General features: G+C 39.9%; 1 protein-coding gene across 2 annotated transcripts in view; it reads right to left on the reverse strand.

Annotated features, from left to right (window-relative positions):
- Positions 1–6,045: 6,045 nt before the first annotated feature.
- DCAF5 (DDB1 and CUL4 associated factor 5) overlaps positions 6,046–22,889 on the reverse strand; it is a 68,261-nt gene continuing 51,417 nt past the window's right edge. For both annotated transcript variants that reach the window (XM_058026003.1, XM_058026004.1), the window contains exons 8-9: positions 14,151–14,278; positions 6,046–8,106 (exon numbers count right to left, since the gene is read on the reverse strand). In XM_058026003.1, the coding sequence (XP_057881986.1) occupies positions 6,298–8,106; positions 14,151–14,278 (1,937 nt within the window). In that variant the 3' untranslated portion in view covers positions 6,046–6,297. The remainder of the gene's footprint in view (positions 8,107–14,150; positions 14,279–22,889) is intronic.

A 22,889-nucleotide genomic window follows, 5' to 3' on the forward strand; every position in this document is an offset into this window, starting at 1 on the left:
AACATGTACATCCTTTAATTCCAAGACTGTTGGAGCTTAGACCATCTTTCCTCTCTCTCCCTCCAAAGCTTGGATATGTGGGAAACAGACTTTGTTCATGCTTTGGAGAAAATTATATTCAAGGATATAATTCCAAGCCAGGAAATGCCAGGTCTGGCCATAATATACTGGAAGTGTCACTGAAGTAGAGCTATGAAGTTTCACTTTTTGCTTTCTAGCTACCCAACACTGGAAGTCTCTCCAGGTTCTAGAGATGAGAAAATTGTACAAGACTCCTGGAGGAGACATAGAAATCTCAGGAAGGGAAAGAGAAGTCAGAGGAGGCTCATGTCTTGTACTCCTCTGTTCCTCCTGCAAGGATGCATTTATTTTCCTCATTTTAATAGGCTGCATAAAGATCACCCTGAAACATAGCCCCAGACCTTCCCTCCAAGATCCAAAGGCAGACATCAACTAAGATCTTAGAGGAAAGCACTTTGGGTTTTCTTCAGCACATCCCAGACAATATGAATCTAAACCAGACAGAATCAGCTGGGCAGAGCCTGGGGCAGCCTTTTGCTGACAGCCACGCTGGCTGCCTGTGGGAGAGGGACCCTGACTGGGTAACGTGTGGCAGGCCCGTCAGGAGAGCGATGGGAGGCCTGGCCGTGGCTTTCTGCCTTCTTCAGATCAGTGGGTTTGAGCTGTCAAGCTCAAGAGTGAGAAGTCAATTCTGTTAACTTATTGCTCAGGCTTTTAGAAGTCACTCTTTGAAGCAGGCAATGAACTTCTATTCAAAATCTAATTGGATATGAGGGGCTTGTTTGTTTGTTTTTAAATACATTTCAAGTCCTTTCGTATTTCCTGACAGAATTCGGCTCTGAAGCTCTGAATGCTGTTTTCCTTTTCTGCCACACAGCCAAATTTTAAAGAGTTCAAAACGTATCTCATGAGTACTTAACCTCAAATGCTGAATTAAAGCCAAAGCTCTTTGAAAATATGCATTAGGCTTTCCTTGAAGCAACTTTTGCTTCAGCCTTTGTTCTGGAAGCAGGACACTGACACGTAGCACCTTCCCAAAGATCATGTGGTTTGACCATTTAGGAATGGCCAGAAGGTGAGCCCTGGAGGTACCTAGGAGCTGTTAATAAGTAGCTGTGGTTTGTGAAGTAAAATACAGTCCTGGGACTACATTACACCTGGAAACCTGCAACTCCTGTAGCATCCAATCACAGAAGTGCTAGACATAGGCAGAGGCACTGCCCATCTGCAATGGACCTGCTCACTCTTCAAAAGTTCCAATACAGGCATTTTTTGGTGGTTATAGGAGCAGTTTTACTCATCTGCACCACATAGCTCCAAGCAGCCAAAGTGCAAACAGCAGCTTCAGCAAAGGCACAACTCTGATCAGCTCTGAAAGCTGCAACAGTGCCAACCTACATCTGCAAAGCAATGCCAGAGCTGCTGATGAGACTATGCAGGACTAGAACTTAATGGGAAAATATCCCTGAGACAGAAAAGCTGAGCTTGCCAGCCATATCCCAGAACAAATAGCTCACTGACTTGGCCAGTCAGCTCAGGAGGTAGGTATTACGTGTCTACAACAAAATAAGAACATTTTAAAAAATCATACCCACACCACCCACTTTGGAAAGGACCATTCTCCCACATTCAAGACAATGCTAAACACAGAGCTGTGTCAGCATCTCCATCTGCTCCCTGGAACAGAGATCACACAAGGTGGAGAAAGGAGAAAAGGTCCTCCAGCAATTTCTCACCAAACCATAAACCAGCAGGGCTGGGCTCAAGGCTCTGCTCCAGGTGTTTGTGTGTTGGAACTCAGGAACTGTGGAAGGAACTGTTTCTATTTCCTTTTCCCTTTGCATTCCAGACAAAAGAGGAACAAACCCCATCCTGAATAACACAGTAGGCTGATGCATTGGATGCTCAAGTGAAAGGTAGGAAGCCCAAGTTCAAGTCCTTGACTTCAATCAGGTGAAGTAGAAACACCAAATTAAAATTATTTCCTCTGATCACAGAGCACACTGACATCTGGGATTTCTTTGCTTTTGATCTGCACAACCACTGAAGAAAACTTTGGCAAACTTGGAGCCTGCTATAACCAGTGGGATGTTGGTTTGGGTTTTCTACTGAGAGGGGGTGGTGGTGGCTTTTTTTCTTCTCTTTTTTTTCCCCCTAGAAAATTGCCATTTTCTCAGATGTTTGAAACAGAGTTCTTGCTCCTAAGAGCAGAGCATTAGCTGGGCTAATTAGTGCATCCTGACACAGCTGCAGGAGTGTGCTGATGTGTTTTATACATTATGTGCTAGGATTAGTTTACTGAAGAATTCCTGAAGAACCATGTGCAAGTGCACACAGTCATTCAGCTGTTGCAGCTATTTGCATTTCTCTGGTACTCTCAGGATCCTGCAGCACAGCCCTGGGCTTCCCAGGTCTGACAAAGACACACAGATAATCTGAGCAGCTCAAAATGAGAGAAAGCATCTGGCGTACAGGGTACTACCTCTGCCAGTACCAGTGCCTGTAAAAAGGAGATGAAAACTCACTAATACAGAGCATTTTAACTCAATGAGGTAATAACAACAATCTGGTCTAGCTCTCTTCCACAAACAGCAAAATAAATTAACTGCAAATGAAAGCAGCCCAAGACTTCAGTAATATCAGGCCACATCAGCTTGTGATGGCCACAGTGAGCAAGAGACCACAAGGATGTGACAATGCAGGCAAGTACAAGACCTCAGAAGAGAACCTAACCACATTTATCTGCTATATATGTTTGAGGAATAGTAATTTCCCAGCTACCAAGTGACATAGGTTATAAGCAGAGATTAGGATCGTGTTTCAGTCACTTATTCTATTATGAAACTTAACAGGAAAAAATCCACTGCAAATTTTGGAGAAAAGGTTCTGAAATAAATTGTCCTTCCCATTAATTACTCCAGCTGAAACAGACTGGATTTCAGAATTGCCTGCAAGCAACTGGTAAAAACCTGTGCTCTTGCCTTCTCCAGGCAGCTGTGTCTTTCTGCTCATGCTCAGTCTGTGAAAGCTGCTTCTAAACAGCAAAGTGTCATCTCCATTGAGCCACTCACCTTGGAGAAGACTCTCCAGCTTTGGTAAAATGTTCACTGGAGAGCTGGAAGAACTGTGGTTGATAGGTCTCATATCCTCCTGCACCTCTACAAGCAGCTAATACCCCAGGCCAGACAAGCCTCATGCTTGCTCTTCAGAGGAAGAGTCAGCTTTAAACAGAGAAAGCTGAAATCAGCAAATACAGTCTGTGACCTTGTAGAAATATAAGAAAGAACTTGGTTTAAAAAAATCAGTATTTCTCTGTCTAACATGTTCTGGGGAGGTGTAAGGGAGGGTTTTTCTTCCCCACTGGTAAGGTTCTCTGGACATGAACTGTACAAGGTGGACTTGCAAATTTCCTGCCATAACAAGCTGCATGGTAAGCAAATAGTGACTAACAGGGTAGTTCAATATTTACACAACCTTTTTGGGTTTAAGTACATGGCAGATTATTAGTGAAGGTAAAATCTCTTCCGATAAATTAGTAAGATTTTCCACCCAACAGTTTACTCTTTCCTCAGAAGTAGGGAGTGACAATTCCAAGTACAGAGCAAAACTCAGATGGAAACTGTGGGCACACAGCAGGACGAGCAATGTGGGGGTGGAGAGCAAATACACAGGATCAATGAGAGAGTGAAGCAAGCTGCACAGAGCACCTCTTCTCAGTGCTGGCTCCCTGGAAGGGACGTGCTGCTGCCTCCTGGCTTGCGTTTTTTGGGGCTCTTTACCACATAATGGAGCTGCCTAATGCTGATAATGTTTATTTATGTGAGGAGGCGAATGCACTGCTTCAGAAGCTGCAGTTCTTGTGTGCACTGAAATTTCCTGTGAACAGAAGGCAAAGATTATAGCTTGCCTTCCTCCTCCTGCCCGACAGAAACTAGAAATAACAAGAATGCAGACGGCATGGGAGGTTGTCTATGGGGAAACCACAGCAATCCTTTAAGCCCAGAGCCTGTACAGGAGCAGGGAGGCTGGATTAGATGACCTCCAGTGGTCTCTTCCAACCTTACCCATTCTGTGATTCTGGAACACCAATTCTGGGAGCTTTTATTCTTCTTTTTAAAACAAACAAAAGAAACAGAAAGTGAGACCACCAGGCATTTGGGAGAACACCAGGAAAAGACAACCATGTCAAAGAAGAGTAGAGATCCTCCTTCACTAGAAGCGAGGGATGAGAAAATTTTCAAATGTAAAGAACTTTTAAAACAAAGTTTTGACTTGGCAACACCAAGATCTCGGCTAAACCCCAGAATTTGCAGTAAGATGTTTGTACAACTAGTGAAAACACTCCTATAGTGACCTTGATTGCAGGGAGGTACAATATAGTACAATTACAGAACAATTTTTTCAGTAAGGTAACAGTGTATCAGAGCTTGCTCTTATTGCCACTTTTGCCTGTGTTTGCAAACATCCCTTTGCCTTTCTCACCTAGAAAAGCAGGCCCAGTGTGGGCAGACAGCCTGTGACAGACTACTTACAATAGTTGTAAGACAATGTTTCAGGTCATGTTCCTCACTCTCCCTCCCACACACATCCCTCACAGCATCCCTTCTGAAGTGCTCCTTCACTTTCATCATGTTTTAACAGGGCTTTTTCCTACTTTCCTAAGGTACCTAAAGAGTTGTGGATATGAAATAATTATTCTGAGGCCACTGCTCTACAGCAATGTACTGCTACTGTATTGAAAGCAAACACTTCCAATTCCTTAAAATAAACTAACCCTTCCTCAGCAATGGGCTTGAAAGCCTTTGAAAGTGACTGGGGTCCAAAGAAGCCTCTTCCTCTGTTGCACATAGATGTAGCTTTTGTGTCCTGTATAGATGGTTTGTTTTCCCTTCACACAGTGACTACTCTTACCTTGTTTCTAGGGAAGCAAGAGTAATTCCACCAGTTCCACATGCCAGAATTGAGATGACTTAGCAGATACTCCATTCAACAGTGCCCTGGTAAGAAACTTCTCTGTCCACCACAGAGTACTCCAGTTCTTGGCAGGAAGAGCTGTTCTCTTGTTCAAGTTCTGATTGCCAGACTTGAAGACCCAGGCTCCCCACATGTGGGGATGGTTCTCTGAAGCTCTCCCTTATATGCAGAACTCTGCTGAATACATCTACCCATGTCCAGTTTCAAATATTAGCAGCACAGTGGTGGAAAACCAACCCAAATCTGCAACCCCAACCTTTTTTGGGCGGCAAAAACTGCTAAAAAAGCATTTTTCAGACTTTACCAAATGTTGCTGTGAACATGAATCAGTTATATTATCCATACTTCAGCTATTTTCTGTTTGGCTTACTGCTTCCCAAAAGTAAGAACATGGTGGAAGGGTGGGAAGAACCAAGATATATTCCAACACCCAGAACCATATTCTTAATAATAATAATGATGATGAGGAAGAAGAACGTCTTTGTGTTAAGATCACAGAAAGGCATGTTTCAATGCCTGATTTTTAAAAGTCCTTGGTTAGAATGAGGTCTACAGCATAATACCTGCCTCTTGCCAACAGTCATACTTCTATATAGTGATGACACTCTGTTATTCAGCTCTTTTCTTTAAAAAAGCCCACAAAATTGAATGTCACCATGGGAACAGTCTAAAGTTGATTTTGGAAAGAGGCTCATTTCCTATAGCTTTTCTGTTGGCATAAAAAAAATGTCACTGAACTGTATCAGAAGTGCTTTATGAAGTATCATCTCTGAAGATACCATCCAGTTCTGAAAATATCCTCCCTAATGGTTGCATTTCTTTACTTTCTGAAGCAGAATAAAGGGCCCAGAAACACTTCTTCCCTGTTTTCCTCAATAAGAAACACACCCTAATTGTGTGATCTACCAGCAATGTGATCTAATTCCACCATTCTTCAGCCTGCAATATGTAGTGTCAGTATGGAAAACTTCCTCTTCAGAAGAACAATTAGGCTTTAAAGGAGTTATCCTGGTTGGCTGGCTGAACAAATGACACATGTTCACACAAGAATTATTCAGTCAACCATCTTAATAAGGATTTACTTTAAACAGAACCTTGTATGGGTACACTAGACTCAGTCTCATTAAGGAGCAAGTTGGATTTTTATACAGCATGAACCACTGGCAATCTAAAACAGACCCACTGAAGAATGGAATGGAGAATCAAACGCAATGTTTCAGACCCAAGCTCTATGTGCCTTTAATACTTTCTTTTTCCTTTTCTTTCTGAGAGAGTGCACACTATGACAGACATTTGCATTTATCATGTTTTTAACTTCTTTTCTAAGGATGAACTCTCTGAATCTGCATCTTCCAACTCCGCTCTGTGTCTTTTCAGTCCTCCAAGAGATTGAGTGCTCTCACTGCCCGCAGGATGCGGGTCAGCAGTATCCTCTCTTGTGCTCACATTGTAGCTGTTGGAGTCCATGTCAGACAGGCAGCAGTCTCTGTGCAAGGTCACACCCACCTGTACAAGGTTGCCATTATCAGCATTTGAGTGCATCTGTAGTCCTTGCGTCACAGACTCCTGCTCTCCAAAACTCTGTCCGTTGTTGAAGCATGAAGGGTGAAGATGCAAGTGGCCATTATTGTGGTTAACACAGGAGGGGTCTAAGCTCCTCTCCTCACTGCCATCAGTCTGGTTTCTGGAGCAGTGACCTGACATGCTACAGATGGCAACAGCGGAGAATGGAGGGACCAGTGAGTGATGGCTTGGTGCTGGTTGACAGTTCTGACTATTTTTCTGTTCCACAAGTCCTGTGGTCTGAATGCAAGGTTCTTCGGTACAGCTATTTAGCCCTTTGCAGTTAGCTTTACCATTGAGCTTTTTCGTCTCAAAAGAATGCTCTACACCTCCACTGCTCGTGTCTTCTGATGTGTTTTCTTGACCCTCCATCCGCTGCTGATTGTCACATTCATGAGCTTGACCATTACTAGAATTTTCTATCCCACCACATTCTTTTAAATTTTCTCTCTTGTGGTTTTCAGCAGAAAGAGTTGAGGAACCCTGAGGAACTACTGAACTTGAGTTCCTAGCATCTTCCTTAGTTAGCAAGCGTGTTGCACTGTGCCTTCCACTAGTTCCTGGTTTCCCTTCATCACTTTCTCCATCTCCTCTAGAGGATTCACTATCTTTACTAGCTGAATATGATATGTAAGAATAATGGAGCCATTTGTAAGCTTTGTAAATCTTTCTCTCCACTGATTCACTGTCTGAACAAGGGGATGTCCTTTCTTTAAGAACTTCTTTGTTGGCTGAATTCCTTTCTGGTGAAGAAGCTGGAGAGGAAGAAAGATCATCTACTTTGATCTGGGGGTAATCATATATGTCCTCACCTATGTAAGGGGTTACACTCTCTGTGTTAGTGCTAGTCCTTTCCTCCTTTTGCACCTTCTGCCGGCGCCTCAGCGCATTGCGCTGCCGCATCGACGTGCGTCTTTCGTTCAGCTCCTCTTCATCTTCTGTACTGCTGCTGCTGCTGGAGCTGCTGGATTCGTTCTCCTCAGGACTCGGAGATGGTGGCCGTGGGAAAAGGTCTGTATCTAGTTCTGCCTCACAGGTATTGTCATCAGAGTCAGACTCATTGGAAAGGGCCAGGAGACGTTTGTCCTGATACTTTCTCAGTGCAGAGAGCCTCTGCTGACGGGAAGCCACGTCTTCTCTGGCTGAGGGGGACGCAGTTGATCTTAAGGCCCGTAAGTTATAGGCAGTTGCTTCAGACTCTTCAGCCACGTGTGGTGGGGAGTGATGCAGAGAGGTGGAGGACTCGGACTCGCTGTAAGCGGAGCGTTCACTCACTCCTGCATGGAGCTGCAGAATTGTGCTCTCGCTGAGGTCGCTGTCCGAGTCAGAACTCCAGCCCTCGATCTCCCGGCGCACCAGGGAGTCAAAGAAGGCCATCATCCGTGGATCTTCCTGGACTGATTGGTTGGCATAATCATGGGACAAACCACTTCCACTGTTCAACACAAGACTGATGTACTCTTCATGAGTGTAGAGGCAACGCGAGTCATCCTCAATTCTACCATCCAGGTCCCCTGTGCAGTCAGGCTGCTTGTAAGGACTCCAGATCTGTAACAGAAAATAAAAAAAAAAACACCAAACATATATATTTGAATTCATAAACTGTTATAAGCATTTGAAATGGAACAGTAGCTCAAATACCCAGAATAACTGCAGGTCACAGATTGTTTTTATTAATTTTTATTCCTCTGTACCATACTTACAAGTATTACAGAGCTGTAGGATTTTTTTTCTTCCCCTTCACAAATGTGGTTTTTCTGCATTTACTTCACCCATACAGAGTATAAAAGCTCTCACACTGCAAATTATCCATAATTTTGGTAATTCATTGTGTGATAATTTCTCCCAAATTGCAGGGCTCTATTTTTATGTAATAAGGAATGCTTACTCACTAGCAGTAAGAATAGTTTGTTGCCTACAATACAGTCTTAGCACTAATGAAGGCACTTGTTTCCCAGGAAACTAGAGTTGCTGGTGCTAGTGGTGTAGAGTAACATTTCATCCAGCTACGTAGTCAATCCCACCTGATCAGCAGGCAGGGAGTTGAATGCATGGAGGTGAAAAGTAGAGCTGCACTACTCCCTTCAGGAAACAGTTACAAAGAAAAGAAATCTTCCAACATCCTCTGAAGACACAGCAGCACTTTTAATAGGTGAAGAGTTTGAAGAGTTTTACTGAAAGCTACTTTTGAAGTCTACTGATTGCATCAACAGCAACAGTCTTGACTATGCTGTCCATCTGACCTTCAGTCAATTTTCCTGGTATGGAGAGGAAAAGGGGAAAAAAAGCTCCAATAGAAGTTCTACCAATATCCCTAAAAAACTGGTAATCCATAGCAAACATAATAGTTGGATGTCCTCACCCTTGTCAGATTTACTCACAGATTTGAGGGCAATGTGATTATGACATTCTATGGACAACCTCTATCACTTTGGATCAATGGTTCATGGAATGAACAATGCCTTACTGTAAGCAGAGCCAGTATGTATCTTATCTACAACAATGCCTTAATGTTCTGCTTATAAAAGACCTGATCTCAGCCATGCTTTGGTTTTATCATGCTAACAAGCTCGGGGGAAAAATTCTATCCCAGCTCTCTATATCAGGTTGGACTTTTGGGATAGTATTTGGAAAAAAAAATCTAAGAATTTTCCCAATAGAAATTAATTAAGTTTTGGTCCAAAAGACAAAACTGCTAACAAAAAGTGTTTGCACATATAAATGACATAATGAGCACTCATCTTACAGATGCCTAATTATCACACGCAACATAACCTGATTCTACCACAACAAGCAACGTAAGAAATGCCCACAACAATGCCAATTACTCTGTGTTCACTGAAATTTTCAACAGTGTACCAAAAAACCATACACCTTTAATAACTGAAGCAAAATGAAATAAATTACCTTGCAACTATTTGTCCAGAACAGCTGGATTTAAGATGAACAAGTAAACTTTTTTCTGGAAATCTCCCAAATTTGAAAGCTTTTACTTTGCATTCTCTGTAATTTATGGTTAACAGTGCTTCCACACATGATCTGGCTAGATTGATAAAAGAAACACTATTCAAAAATTAAAAAGCTGTAGATATACTTTCTTCTGCAGACAATCATCAAGCTGCCTTTCAGAGCAAAGGGAAAGGAACTTTATATTGTGTTACATCAGGCTGTTTCTAGGAAGATCTCAACATCAAGGTGTATTTGTTATTGGTATTTAATTGCTTTTTTATTATTTGCAATACTTCACCCAGTGCAGTTCTTTAATATGACACTTGAAACCAGAATGAAGACAGTTCTTTGTTGCTTGGTTCCAGCACTGCACTCACTAGACACATAACCCAAAGGACAAGCATCATGTTTGGATGAAGATAACAAAACCCAGTCTAAGCCTACTATATACAGAATTTCAGCAACCAAACTATTTTGAACTACTCAAGAGAACAGAAAGAATCACTCTTCATCCTCAATTTCCCAGGCTCCACTTCCTAAAGACAACATAGGAAAGACCATTATCTCAATGAATCCATGAGAGAGATTGATTTGTGGATACATAATGTTTTTTAATAGAAAAATAGAACTCTACTTACTTAGGCAGGCTGGCTTTCCCCTTCCTCAAATAATCTTAGCAGTGTTAGACTGATCACTAGGCTTTAGAAAGGCTTTTTTTTATTTTTTAAGCAAGAGAATTAGAAAATGCTTGGATCTGGTATGAACCAATGTAAGTGGAGGAGAGGTAGTCTGCTCTGAAGTCTCTCTGAGAAAGGTCTGTTTGTCATGAAATTAATCTAAAAAGGTACATAAAAGCATGCACAGAGATAGTCTTCATCCTTGGTAGCACCACCCCATCTTTCTGCTCTCCCTGCAAGCATCAGCAAGACCAGAGCAGTATAAAACATAGAAAAAAACAGCTACAAAGAGTCCACAGTGAGGCTTTCCCTTCCAAGAGAGATTTGTTCACAGAGAAGTAAGTAATAAAGAGAAGTCAAGGGAATTCAGGATGAATACCTTGTTTGTATGGGATCAGTTGTCTCTGGAGAATGATATCCCTGCATTTTAGATATTTTGTTATGAGGGAGTGTGAAGGCCTGCCGGAGTCACAGAAAGAAATCAGACTAGGAATCTATCCTTGGCAGAAGGGGAAGTCTTTAAATTGCTATCAACTGATCCAGTGCTCTCTGTGGCATCTGAAATGGGCTTCTTTGTAAATGGAATGCCTTTGCCTTTTTCTCATCCTCTGACTGATGCCATGTTGAGGAACAATGTGATCAAACTGGAGAAAATAAGTTGGCAAATCAACCCTCTAAAGCAACAATATATTAAGAAGTTCTTTCTCTGTCAGAAGATTAAGGAGATGAATATTACTCACTGATGACCTGAGTACAGAGATAAAAATAGGAACAATAACAGAAAATGAGAATATAAAACTGCTTCTCTACTTCAATAGATATCTACTGACAGCATCTTTGAATTACTTGTATTCCAGGGTGGCAAACCCCCAAATTTTAAAACAAAAAAGTAGTTATGCCTGTAGCGTGAGAATAATTAAAACCACTTATATTAGATTATCTGATTAGGCAGAGGCAGATAGTCACAATGACATTAATCTGTCACCATAGCAACGTGTGCAAATAGACTTTATCTTCAACACACTTACAATTTTTAAACAAATGGGACCCACAACAGTTGTGCTCTGTTACACAATATTCCATTTTCAATACAAATCAGAATTTTTTTTTCTGAAAATTGTTATGTATTTAATCTATTTTTATCTTTCCTGGAACTGTCTCCTAACTGCATAATTCCCCATAGCCCTCCTCTAAGCCCAACACATCAGGGGGAATGTCACATTTATTTCTTCTGCAATGCAATCTGTTTTCCTGCCAGCACATCCCAATGTCTTGCACACTTAACTGAGGGGAAAGTGGTATTTTTCTGTTTAATATTGCTTTAGCCCTTTTGGTTAAGTGCTTGATGCAAATGATTATTTTAGTTTGCAGCTGTACTTCTTCATACAATTTTACTGAAGTTTAGTGAATGAAGGGCAATGAACAGTTCATCTGGGTTGATGTGTCCACCACACACTGGCTGGAGTCAGGGCTCCAAATATCTTCTGTTGATGAGACTGTTGTGTCCCAGCAGAAATCAAACCCCAAACCATCAAATTACTGAATTGTATTATTGAGGGTGCTTTACAACAAAATAAAACTAAAGCAAACAAACCATAACCACAAACATCAAAATCATCTTTGTCAATACTACTCTTTTCTGTAGGCCTGAGATGAATTTGTATCTCATTTGCAATCAGCATTAAAATAGCAAATGTGTTGATAGAAGCTCATGTAATTATTGAATAGCTTGATGGTGCTGCTATCAGTTCCTCTCTTCTTGAAGTACTAAATTTAGGCCAGCTACTCTAAAAATTAAGAGCTCAGGCAAACAACTACTTGCACCCACATTTTTAGCACATCATCATGTCTCTACAATGGTTTCTACAATTGCAACCAACCACAGTGAAGTTATCTTCTGTGATTTAATTCCAGAAAGGGTTTTAGAAGGTACTTGAGGGATAATAAAATGAGGGACACTTTTTAAGCAAGTGATTGAAACAAATAAAAAGGAATAAAATAAGAAAACATAAAAAATTAACTATGATTTTTATTTATGGTTCCTTCTCCTGTCACCTCAATTTCTCTGAGCAAGCACATCAAGCACTTATATAGGGGAAAGAAAGATAGCCATGCAAAAGAAAAACTTGTGTTCCCAGCAGTTTTTAATGCAATAATTGGCCCCCCTGGTGCTGTTTTTCCTGTCTTGCCCTTCTGCCAGTGGCAGTTACTCATCTCCAACCTACCCACAGAAGTGGCTGGAATGAAGAAGAAACCACCTTTATACAGTCACCTGCAAACTGCTGTGCACTGAAGCAGTATCTTTAGAGAGTGAAATCACCTTTAGAGAGTGAAGAGATGAGCACTGCAACAACCTGAGCCCCAAACAAGGCACATTACAAGCTGAGACAAAAGGACACACAAAAAAAGGGTAAGAAGTTCTGGCTGGCCAATAAACTTAATACATTAAACACCTTTCCCTTAATTTGTTTCTAGCTTGAAATGTCTGGGGAATTCAGTTCCTTCAAAGCAGCTGCCCAAGTTCTACTGCACACAAATTGACACCACAGGAGTTCTCTTCTAAGGAAGCACTCAAGCAGAGGTGTCTTTGAAAGAGTTGCACAACCTGTGACTGCAGCCTTAATCAAACTAACCTTTTAATCACTAGGCAAAAAAAATGCCCTGCCAAAACCCTAGCAGAAGTACACAAAAGCAACACAGGGGATGTTTATACCAATGCTAATCCAACAGTCTAAGCACACTCATGCAGGAAGGATTCACAGGGTGAAGGGTCAGCAGATCTAGAATCCAAAAGGGAGAATTCAGGCTGCATGAATCAAGTTCCCAAAGCAAAAAAAGAGAAATGCCTCTGGCAAAACTGTTGTTAAAACAGTGGCTGTTTGACTGCTTGGAAATTGAAAAATCACTGAGCTGCTAAGACTGTTCAATGCACTTTTGTTCAAAGCCTGTATTTAATATATTTGTGATCAAACCTGTCAGGCAGGCAGCAGAGATGAAGAGAAAAGGACTGCAGTGCCAGGGGAGGACAGAAGAGAAGGAAAAAGCTGAACTGAAAGTCAGAATCCAAATGCTGACACTAGCTGTAATACAAGCAATGCAGCGGGGTATTGAGCCATGGTCCCAGGATTTGGGTCAGTTCTGGTCCATAACTTGCACATCACTAAAACACTCCTTTGCAGGACAAGTTCATGCTGTCAGCTTGTACCTGACAAAAGCATTTACAGTATTCTAACAACATTATTTATAGCCATATACAGGTAAGACTTTCATGAAGTCATTCAACAAATAGTCAGGATCAACAGCAGTTCTTTTTATCCTACTTCAAAATTAAATGGTTGTGGTTTTTTCTACACTGTTGGTAGACCTAAATTATAGCAAAACATCTATGGCAGCAGAATGCAAATCACATTACTGTAGCATAATCCTTTGCCTTCCCAACCCTCAAATAACAAAACTGGTTTTACCTTGCTCCCACAATATTGACTGTCTTTCCTTAAGGAAAGAAAATTTCAGAACCTAACAAAATTTCTTATCTCTTTCAGTTCCACAGAAAAAGGTAAAAACTTTCTAAAAGTACTGTACATTGTTAAAGGATTCAGAAAGATGTTGTGCAGGGTATTAAGTGTTCTTCCTCTGGAAGTCACAGAAAAGGTATGTTCAATTGATTCAATGCACAAATACATACAAAAGATATTGAAGGCCTTCTGAGCCATTATTCAGCCAGGTCAGTCTAGGCTAAGGTTCATCTCTTTGGAGGTACTTTTATTAAATTTTAGACCAAAATATCACAAGTTGTAGGAAATCACATTAGAAGTGTAACCAAACTCACCCGAGCAAACAAGACAAAACATTTTGTAAAACAATAAGAGAGGACAGAGTGGGTGTGGACCAAAAATGATGCTGAGCAAAACAAAGCATTTTTTCCTGAAATATTAAAAGAACATTTTTTCTGGTAACTGATCTTACCTTTATAATCTTTTCAACACCAGAAGAACAGATCATGTAGGTGTGAGGATTAAACCTCACTTGGTTTACAATTGACCGATGACCTTTCAATACCATGAAAGCACCGTTGACAACCCTGCCAATGCCACCTAGGGGAAAACAAGCACATGTGGACATGAGGAATTAAATCTTCATATTACTTTCAGTCATAGTCATTTAAAGTCTTATTATATTTGACAATGCATTTCAGCTTTTTTTGCAGTATTTTAAGGCCTGTGTTGGCTGCAGAATTCCAATTTTATGAGCAATGCCCCTATGAGAAGTTGCAAGTTTGATGAAAAGCATCCTTCCTGCAAATTAGGACTTAGAGGCTTGCTTTGATTCATTTAAACAAACAATGAAGGTTTTAACCTAATATGACAAATATGCGAATGAGAACAACACACATAATGAAATCACCAGTGAAACCTAAGGCATGACACAGACAGTTTGTAAATCTAAAGCAGAGACAAATAAAAAGGTTTACTTTTAACAGCAATACTATTTCTTAAATTTATTTTTTAAATCAGCAATTTATTACTGTCACAGTTGACTCTAGTCTGATGAGTAGGAAAGACCTGAAATAACACATCTGAGCAGTGGGTTATATCATTCTTTGTCACAAGGCAGTGAATTAGCCAACGTGGAATGCTTTTGTGCTAGTGGTAAAACTCAAAACAGAAGCCAATTAACTTTTCTGCTTGGTCATTGACTCTTACTAGGTCTATGCACTAAAGCAAGAAACAGTCACACAGTATTTTTTTTATATTCATTGATCCACACAATTAAAACTACAAATTTGCTAGACAGCACAGCTGTGTATTTGAATAAACAAGTATCATCAACATGCTATGACTTAACATTTTCAGTGCAAGAAAACAAAACTTTTACATGCTGGGAAGTAAAAACTGACAATTGCTTCAGATGAAAATCAACTCGCTATTCAAAACTTAATATGGTGTAAGTGCACCTTACAGAAAATTAAAATAATTTCACTAGCTTCTGTGCTACTTACAGTCATCTTTACATTAAACCAACTTTATGTTCCTCTTGTTGAAAATGTTTTCTATCTTCCTTTGACCCCAACAGGAGCTTTTACAGCGGAAACAGTTGCTGGTTTAAGCCCTGCGTTGAACAACTTGTGTTCTAAAACAGAGTCAGAGTTCTCCTGTAATTCACACTTCCTAAACAAAAACTTGCTTTACCTTTGAAGAGGAGCAAGATAAAAGGTTCAAGGAAAAAAAAATGAAAAAGAAAAAACCATTTCCATATCACCTTCCATTTTTTAGGTCACACAAATGATGGAAACAACTGCAGCTAATGACCTTGTCTACAGCCCCTCTCCTCTTAGAAAGGTTCTATCCCTTTCATTCACTGTAACTGCACTCTGAAGAGCTGACTGATGTGTAACATGGACAGCAAACCATGATAAGGATCTAGAAAAGAGGTGTCATCCAAGTCCTAAAAATCCAGAGACAGATCCCTGCCTTTGGACACTTCCATCTCAACCCATTCTGTGATTCTATGGTTTTATAATTCTATTAAAGAACTCCAAAGCTTTCTGATTTAACATTGAAGTTCCCTGAACTCCTTTTAAGCAGCTATCAGTAAATTCAGAGAAAGCATAATAAAGCATACTTCCCTCCTCCTAAAATGAAGGTGAACTTCCCCACAAGGCTCTTTAAAAAAACTGCCCAGTTACATGAAATTGCCCCAGGAGAGGTACAAATCTTAGCAGTGAGATTTTACCAGTGTTATGGGAGGTGTCAATAATTTAAACCAGAAAGTATTGATTCCAGCAATACTCTGATAATCTTTGTGTCAAATCCAACAAACTGTCCCAGAACCTCATTTTTGGGCAAACGCTTGCTTGATGCAATTTCAGTCTACCAACTCCTTTGTGTTTAAGTGACACCTTTAAATAAGCTCTTAATGCAAATTCTTCTACATCCTCATCTTGAAAGCAGCCCTCTATTTTATAGTAGCCTACCACAGCTGTCATCATATTAATGAGATAGTTTTACTTGAGAGGCATTCACCAAAACCACTACAATTACTTTAGTATCTGCATGGCAGAAACTGCCTGTGTTCAGACTTGTCTGGAATCCCCTATGTCTCTCAGCAGAGGCTTAGCTGCAGCCATAAAGCCTTTAGCCTTCTCAGAGTGTGAGTTAAGTTTACTCATCTCTGCTAGCAAAAAAAAAATCAACAGGTGCATCTGTGTATTAAGTGGAGGCTAGCCATAAACTGCTCAAATTCCTGATGATATCTTCCTTTTTTTCCATGTAATGGATTCCATTTCCTTTTGCTGTCTCCCTTTGAAATAGTACTTTTATTTATTGTTTGTTTCATCAGAATTGACTTCTGCTATCCTAAAACCACTCAAATTTTTGAGTTTTGGGGGTTTTTTTATTGGACAGGAGTGTTATTTTTTTGCTGCTTTTAAATTTAGTAGCATGCATGAGTTCTGCAACTCTTTAAGCATGGCAGCTTTTATATTCTTAGCTAGCTCCAACATGTATAGGCAGTGTTCGAACAGAAGTCATTAGCTTACATATCTGTTATTAATAATATATAAAAATGTAACTCCTAAAGTCCTCAGAGGCTGACTACACCAATTTTAGAAGGTTTATAATTTTATAACCTCTAAGTACTGGAGGGAAGAGATGGATATGTTCTAGCTGATTTTGCAATACTACCCAAAAATTGCCATGCTTTAAGACAGTCCTGAGGAGCAGTTTAGTGTTGTGGCTGTGCTGGTCAATGGGTTTTTTTGGTCTGCTTTTATTTGATACTCAAAGTGAAATGTCAAGAAAATCACCCTTAATTTATACCCTGCAAATAAGTGTTTCAAAGAAGAGCAATGCAAAATCTCAAAAAGTCCTTTAAATAATATCCTACTATGATATCTGATCAGCTTAAAGACATAACTTAGTAAAGGCTAAATCTAATGTGCACATTTTAAAATGGATTTCCTGTACATGTTTGACAAGAACACCTTTGCAACACAAGGCCTCTCTACAGGCTCCTGTACAGAGGAAAGCATAATACAATGTTTTGAAGTAGTTGATGTCTTCTAAGTTGCCAAAGTGATTTCTTCTTGGTTTGCTTTATAAATTTATGTTTTAAATGTTAGGCTAATGAACTACTTCTTAATTATGTGGTTTTGTAAATACTGATGTGAATGATTTGACATACTTCAAACATGCTGAATGGTACATCCCCATCCCAATAAGTTTAAAAAACTAGTAAATTGTAACAAAGGAGAGTGACAGATTGAGACATTAATCTGACTTCCTCTGCATGAGTTTTACAACAAGAAGCAATGTTTAGAAAAAGCCAGAATAAATGATTTGAAGGCTAAAGAAAAAGTGAAAGTGATAGATTACTGAGAAAAGTGTTCTAGTGCAGAAATCCTGTAGGAATGTAGAACAGTCTCCAAAGTAATGGGAGCTGCATTGTTCCAAACATTAAAAAAAACTGTCAAAATGCCAGAGAACTTGTTGGGATAAGGAACTATCCTCCACTGGCTTTGTAACAGAGGAGTTAAATGACCTCATTCAGAAGCCTTTTCTATCTAGGACACTAGAAAAGAAATCCCACTGTTTGTTCATATAAGGTAGAAAGACATTCCACAAACTAAAGCATAACTTCATACAAGCCTTGTGAATTACTCAAAGTGCTGAAAACTCCTGAGAAGAGCCAGATATTTGCAGCTGCTACCAGTGTGCCACAGCATACCATTCCACTGCAGTACTTGGCACTACAGTAGTAGCTCATTTAAAGTTCATTTAGTTTTCATTAGTAATAATCCAGGGTACATTTAGACATGGGCCACTACTTTGCATTTGAATCCTATGAGATCATAATGCATTAACAAAGAGAGATAGCATCGTTTGGAAAGCAAATGCACAGCACAATACAAGCAAATGTGCATAGCATATGGGGCCTCTGCCTTCAGTGCAGCAGATTATGTTCAGGTACCTTAAAAGCCTCTCTGGCCACTCACACACCTGTATTTGTTTCATACAGTGGATGTAGGTAGTTGGTTTTGCTCCTCAGAGACCCATCTGCAGAGAAGCCAGATTTAACACAAGCACTTTCTCCCTGAGAGCACAGGGTCCTGCAGCATCCCTTCTTCTGGGGCCAGGAATTGACTCCAGCTCTGGCAGCAGCCAGACTGACTAAAGATTACTCAGCAGCACAAGCAAAGCTGATTTTGGTCCCATTAAATATGGGGTGAGAACAGGAAGGGGTGGCCAAGATCCCTTCTCCTAGCATGGTAAAAGGAGACATTGAAGCTCCAAGTGTCCCCTCATAAGAAAGCAGTTTCAACTCCATTTGCAGACTGCTTCCTTTGACACCTGTGAATCCCTCCTCCAGCTTCCAGGTGAGGTGAAAGGATCAGCAGGGCCTTGCAGAGCTTTAGTGAAAGCACAGGGAGCAGTCAGCTGGTAGCAGCCTCTGCCTCAGATAACTCTTGTTCTTGCTCTTCCAGGCAATCAACTCCTTTGCCTGGCCTATGCCTAGAACCAGCCCCACAGTGGTCTTGTATCTCTGTGGAGGTTCCAAAAGCCAAAGAGAAAAGTAATATTTAAACATGTAAAGACTATGCATAAAATTGTAGTGGTAGTGGCTATTTTGGATGCATATTTTCTCCCTTCTTTTTTTGGTTCTAAATATCTGCCATACACCTTATCTATCCCAACCCTCCCACTATTGTAATCACTAGTATAGCTGAAACAACAATATGAAAGCTAAGAAAAATTACTATAGAAATAAACTTTAGCACACCTTCTCACTCTGTTCCCCCTCTCCTGGTCTAAGAGACACTGCTTTTTTTCTGTACTAAATGGCATAGGTTGCAACAGGTTTCACAATTTTATTGGAACCATGCAAATGAGCACCAACAACTATGCTTTCTGAGTGTAACAGATATAAAGTAAGTGAAATTATCTCACAACCATTAGCTGTCTACTGGGGGGGGGGGGGTTGTTTGCTTTTTTGTGTTTAGGTTTGGGGGTTTTTTTTGTGAACTGCCTGGCTGTGCATTTCTTTGCACTGCTGGCAGCAAACATTTTCAATACAACAAGAGAAAGGAGCTTTGGTACAATGAGATGGCCAGTTGCTAGGAACTAAAGCTTCTCCAGCCTCTCCCAGTGCTCAGTGTTGTCTTCAGCTTTCTATTCCTGAATTAGACATTTAACATACTAAGGCTGATCACAGAAACACTCCTGGATGCTGAATCTTCTTTCACTGGTCTACAGCACTACAAAGCACCCAACAGTGCCTTGTTTTCTGATAGGTGCCACTTGGCCACCTGGTGATAGATTCCACAGGGCCGTGGTATTATTACAGTCCAAACGCCACAGAAACCAGTCCCAATTCCCCTGAACACAAAACCTTTTCTACAATTACCCAGCACTTACTTGCTGTGTTAATCTAACAACTGTTCCATAGCACCATTTGGTCAACACTGACTGACCTGAAGAAAGAGACAAACTACAGTTCTAAATGTAAAACAGTTTATATCCCAAGACCACACCTCAGAAAAATATTCTTTTTAAAAAACATAAACCTTCCAGAGCATGCTCCCCACTGGGTCAGATGGCTTTCCCCTGCCCCAATTAAGTGGTATGCATATATACCCAGATATAAAATATCTCCAAAATAGCTAAAGACATTAAGAAACCCTTAATGATTTTTTATTCATCTTCATTTATCAGCCCAGAACTTTGAGAATTTAAACTACAAGCTGTTTCCAATGAGATAGCCCTGTTCAAATATTCTGAAAAGAGCTGTTCCTGTATTCTTCAAGCTCAAAGAAGTGCCAGCATTTACAAAGACCAAGGAGGAGGAAAAAAAAGAAGAAAAATTGCCTCAGTTCTGCTGGAAATTTGTGCAATTAGTTTAGTAACTGGACCACAATGACCAGCCCTTTCTTGCTTGCAGTTACAGTCAAAGGCAGAATTGAAAAGAAGTTTTGAAATGCAGTTTGCTGTTCTGGTTTAGTAAAGTTTTGCAGAACCTGGTGACAGCTTGCTCACATGAACTGAAGGATCCCCAGCTGTCTTCTCAATCACAAATAATACCATAAGCCTCACACAGCAGCTTTGAGCAATATTCCAAAAGCAAAGTTGCATGGATGATTCAGAGTAGTGAGCGAGGAATGTAAATTCCATTTTGAAAACTTTTAGTCTACTAAGCCCTCTGTTACTCCACAAGACTTGTCAGGTTCTGTCTTGAACAGGGGTTCTTTACCAGCTAATAGACCATGTTTAGGTTTAAGAGCATCTTAAGTGCTCATATGTTAACTGGCTTCCTGGACAAGTCATGTAGGACTGACGTCTCTTCTCACTTCCAGCTTGCATTGGAGTCAAGTAAAGGCTGTGGAAACTCAGGACTGCTTTTCTTCTGCCAAACTTAATATATTAGCTTTGCTAGAAGCTGCCTCTGAAAAAAACTGTGATAGTTCCATGGATTACTTTAAAGAAGAAACTGGCTAGAAAAATTTATTAAACATTTGGCAATTACTTCTAAAGCACAGTGGAAAGCTGCATAGTACTTGGATAGAGATGAAAGTGGGAAAATGAGCAAACTATTCCATCTTTAAGAAACTACAAAAGGTGGTAAAAAAGCAACCAACCTTCTGGCATAGGAAATCCCAGCCTATTCAGAGTAATCTAAGACTATAGAGGGACACAGTGAGTAAAATTCTTCAACAGAGTGGCTTCCTAAGCAATTTAGGAAATAACTTTTTTCACACATCTCTCTGCCCCAAAGGGGGCAAAAATCCTGCCTAATTATTGGACGAAACAAAACCGCTTGCAGATTCCAGCTGATTGTGGGAATGATTTAAAGCAACCTACTGGAAGGACACTTCTAAACTATGACTATCTGAAAAAAACCCAGCAGAATTTGTTCTGTTCTCCTGGCAAAATACCAGTACAGGCAACCACATTTCTCCAACTTCAAATATATTTGCAAGTGACTGCTATGTTCCTTCACACCTTTCTTCATCTTTTGTTCACTAATGTTGCTAACCATTGGATATTCAGTGCTTGGTGCATCTATAACAAAATAATTTCAGAGCTGTTGTTGAGGATGCAGCTGTTAAAAAAGATACAAGCTTGAAAAACAACTTCCCTATTTTCAAATAACTGATACAATTTAAGGGAGTTGTATCATAACTATTTATAGCAACACAATGTCCAAGTTCAACCGGAAGGCAGAAATCAGTTAGAGAGATATTTTTATTTAAAATACCAACCAACAGTACAGGACATTACATCATCCTGTCTACTTTGCACACTATTTTAAGTGAAAGACCACATTCCACTCTCTCAGATCACAAACCCAAAGGCACTCTTATTTTAGCTAGAGCGTAAGAACAAGGAGTTTTCCACCAATGCAAACATTTTCCTATGTCTCTACATCCCTATGGCAAGACTATTTCTCCAAGAAGGAAGCACAGCAACATCTCTCTCTGGCAATTATTCTGAACAGCAGGATAAGATTTAAGAAAGGGCATTTTGTCACATTCAAAATGGGCACAACCCATCAAGAAGAGCTGAATGAAGAAAAGAAAAGCTTCAATAAGCCTATCATAGGTGATCTGGATGCCCAATTATTTATTTGCCACAGAAGCAGACCTCTGGTCTAACAAAACCAAGCTTGTGAGTTTTGCTAAAATATTTCAAAAAGAGAACTGCTCAAGTTACAAGGCATTAAGACATACACATTCCTACTCTTGGATCTTCTGATTCGTTAGGCAACCACTGAGGGCAATTGATATTAAGTAATTAATTTTGTAACTGAAATGTTGCAAGTGTACTGACACCCTTCCTGAAGTTACAAGAACCAGAGACAAGAAACCTGACCAAAACAGATATGACATTATTGTGTGGTAAATCACAAATTAAATTGTAAATTTGTTTGATAAAAATGCATCGCCTATTTGTAAATAGCAACTATTTTTGCAAGCATATATCTTTTCACAGAGGGACATCCTTAACAACTACTCTGAAACAGATTATTTTACTTAATAATTATTTTGCTTACAGATGCAACAAATAATAGCTATCATCCTTGTGCAAAAGCCCCAGATAAAAAGTTGTTGAGTGCAGATGCCTGGGAAAAAAGTTTTCAAGAGCATCACAGCCATATAAACAGAAAATCTCAAATCCAGATTTTACAAAGGAAGTCAGGATAGTATGGTGATATATGCAGAAAATATAATTCTACAGTCCACACAATAAAACTTACAAATAAATAACTAATTTTAATGTATATTATCTTTGTTTTAACTAAGGCAAAAAATCCCTAAGTAGTAGTAAATCAGTGTCAAATGTACAAGAAAATGACACAAATAAAGAGAAAAGCAGGGAGATACCTCCATAAACTCTATGCAAAGATAGAAGGCCAAGCTACTGGTATTTAGCAGGATCATTTTCAGGGTTAGTGGACGGCAACATGAAATGTTGATTAACTAAGCAAAAACCCCAAAATTAGAATGTCATTTTCCTCAAAACCCTACCATTAACCGAAGGCTATTAATCCTCTCAGCTGTGGATTATACAGCTGTTAATAACAACCTTTGAAAACGAAACAAAATATTTTCATCTTACCTCTAACATAGCTTGTAATTTTCTCTCACTATTGCTAAAGCATCTGAGACCACAGGATAGCCCTCAGCTGTACTTAATATCACTAAAATGTACA

Source organism: Melospiza georgiana, chromosome 6 (assembly GCF_028018845.1).
Source record: "Melospiza georgiana isolate bMelGeo1 chromosome 6, bMelGeo1.pri, whole genome shotgun sequence".
Classification (NCBI taxonomy): Eukaryota; Metazoa; Chordata; class Aves; order Passeriformes; family Passerellidae; genus Melospiza; species Melospiza georgiana.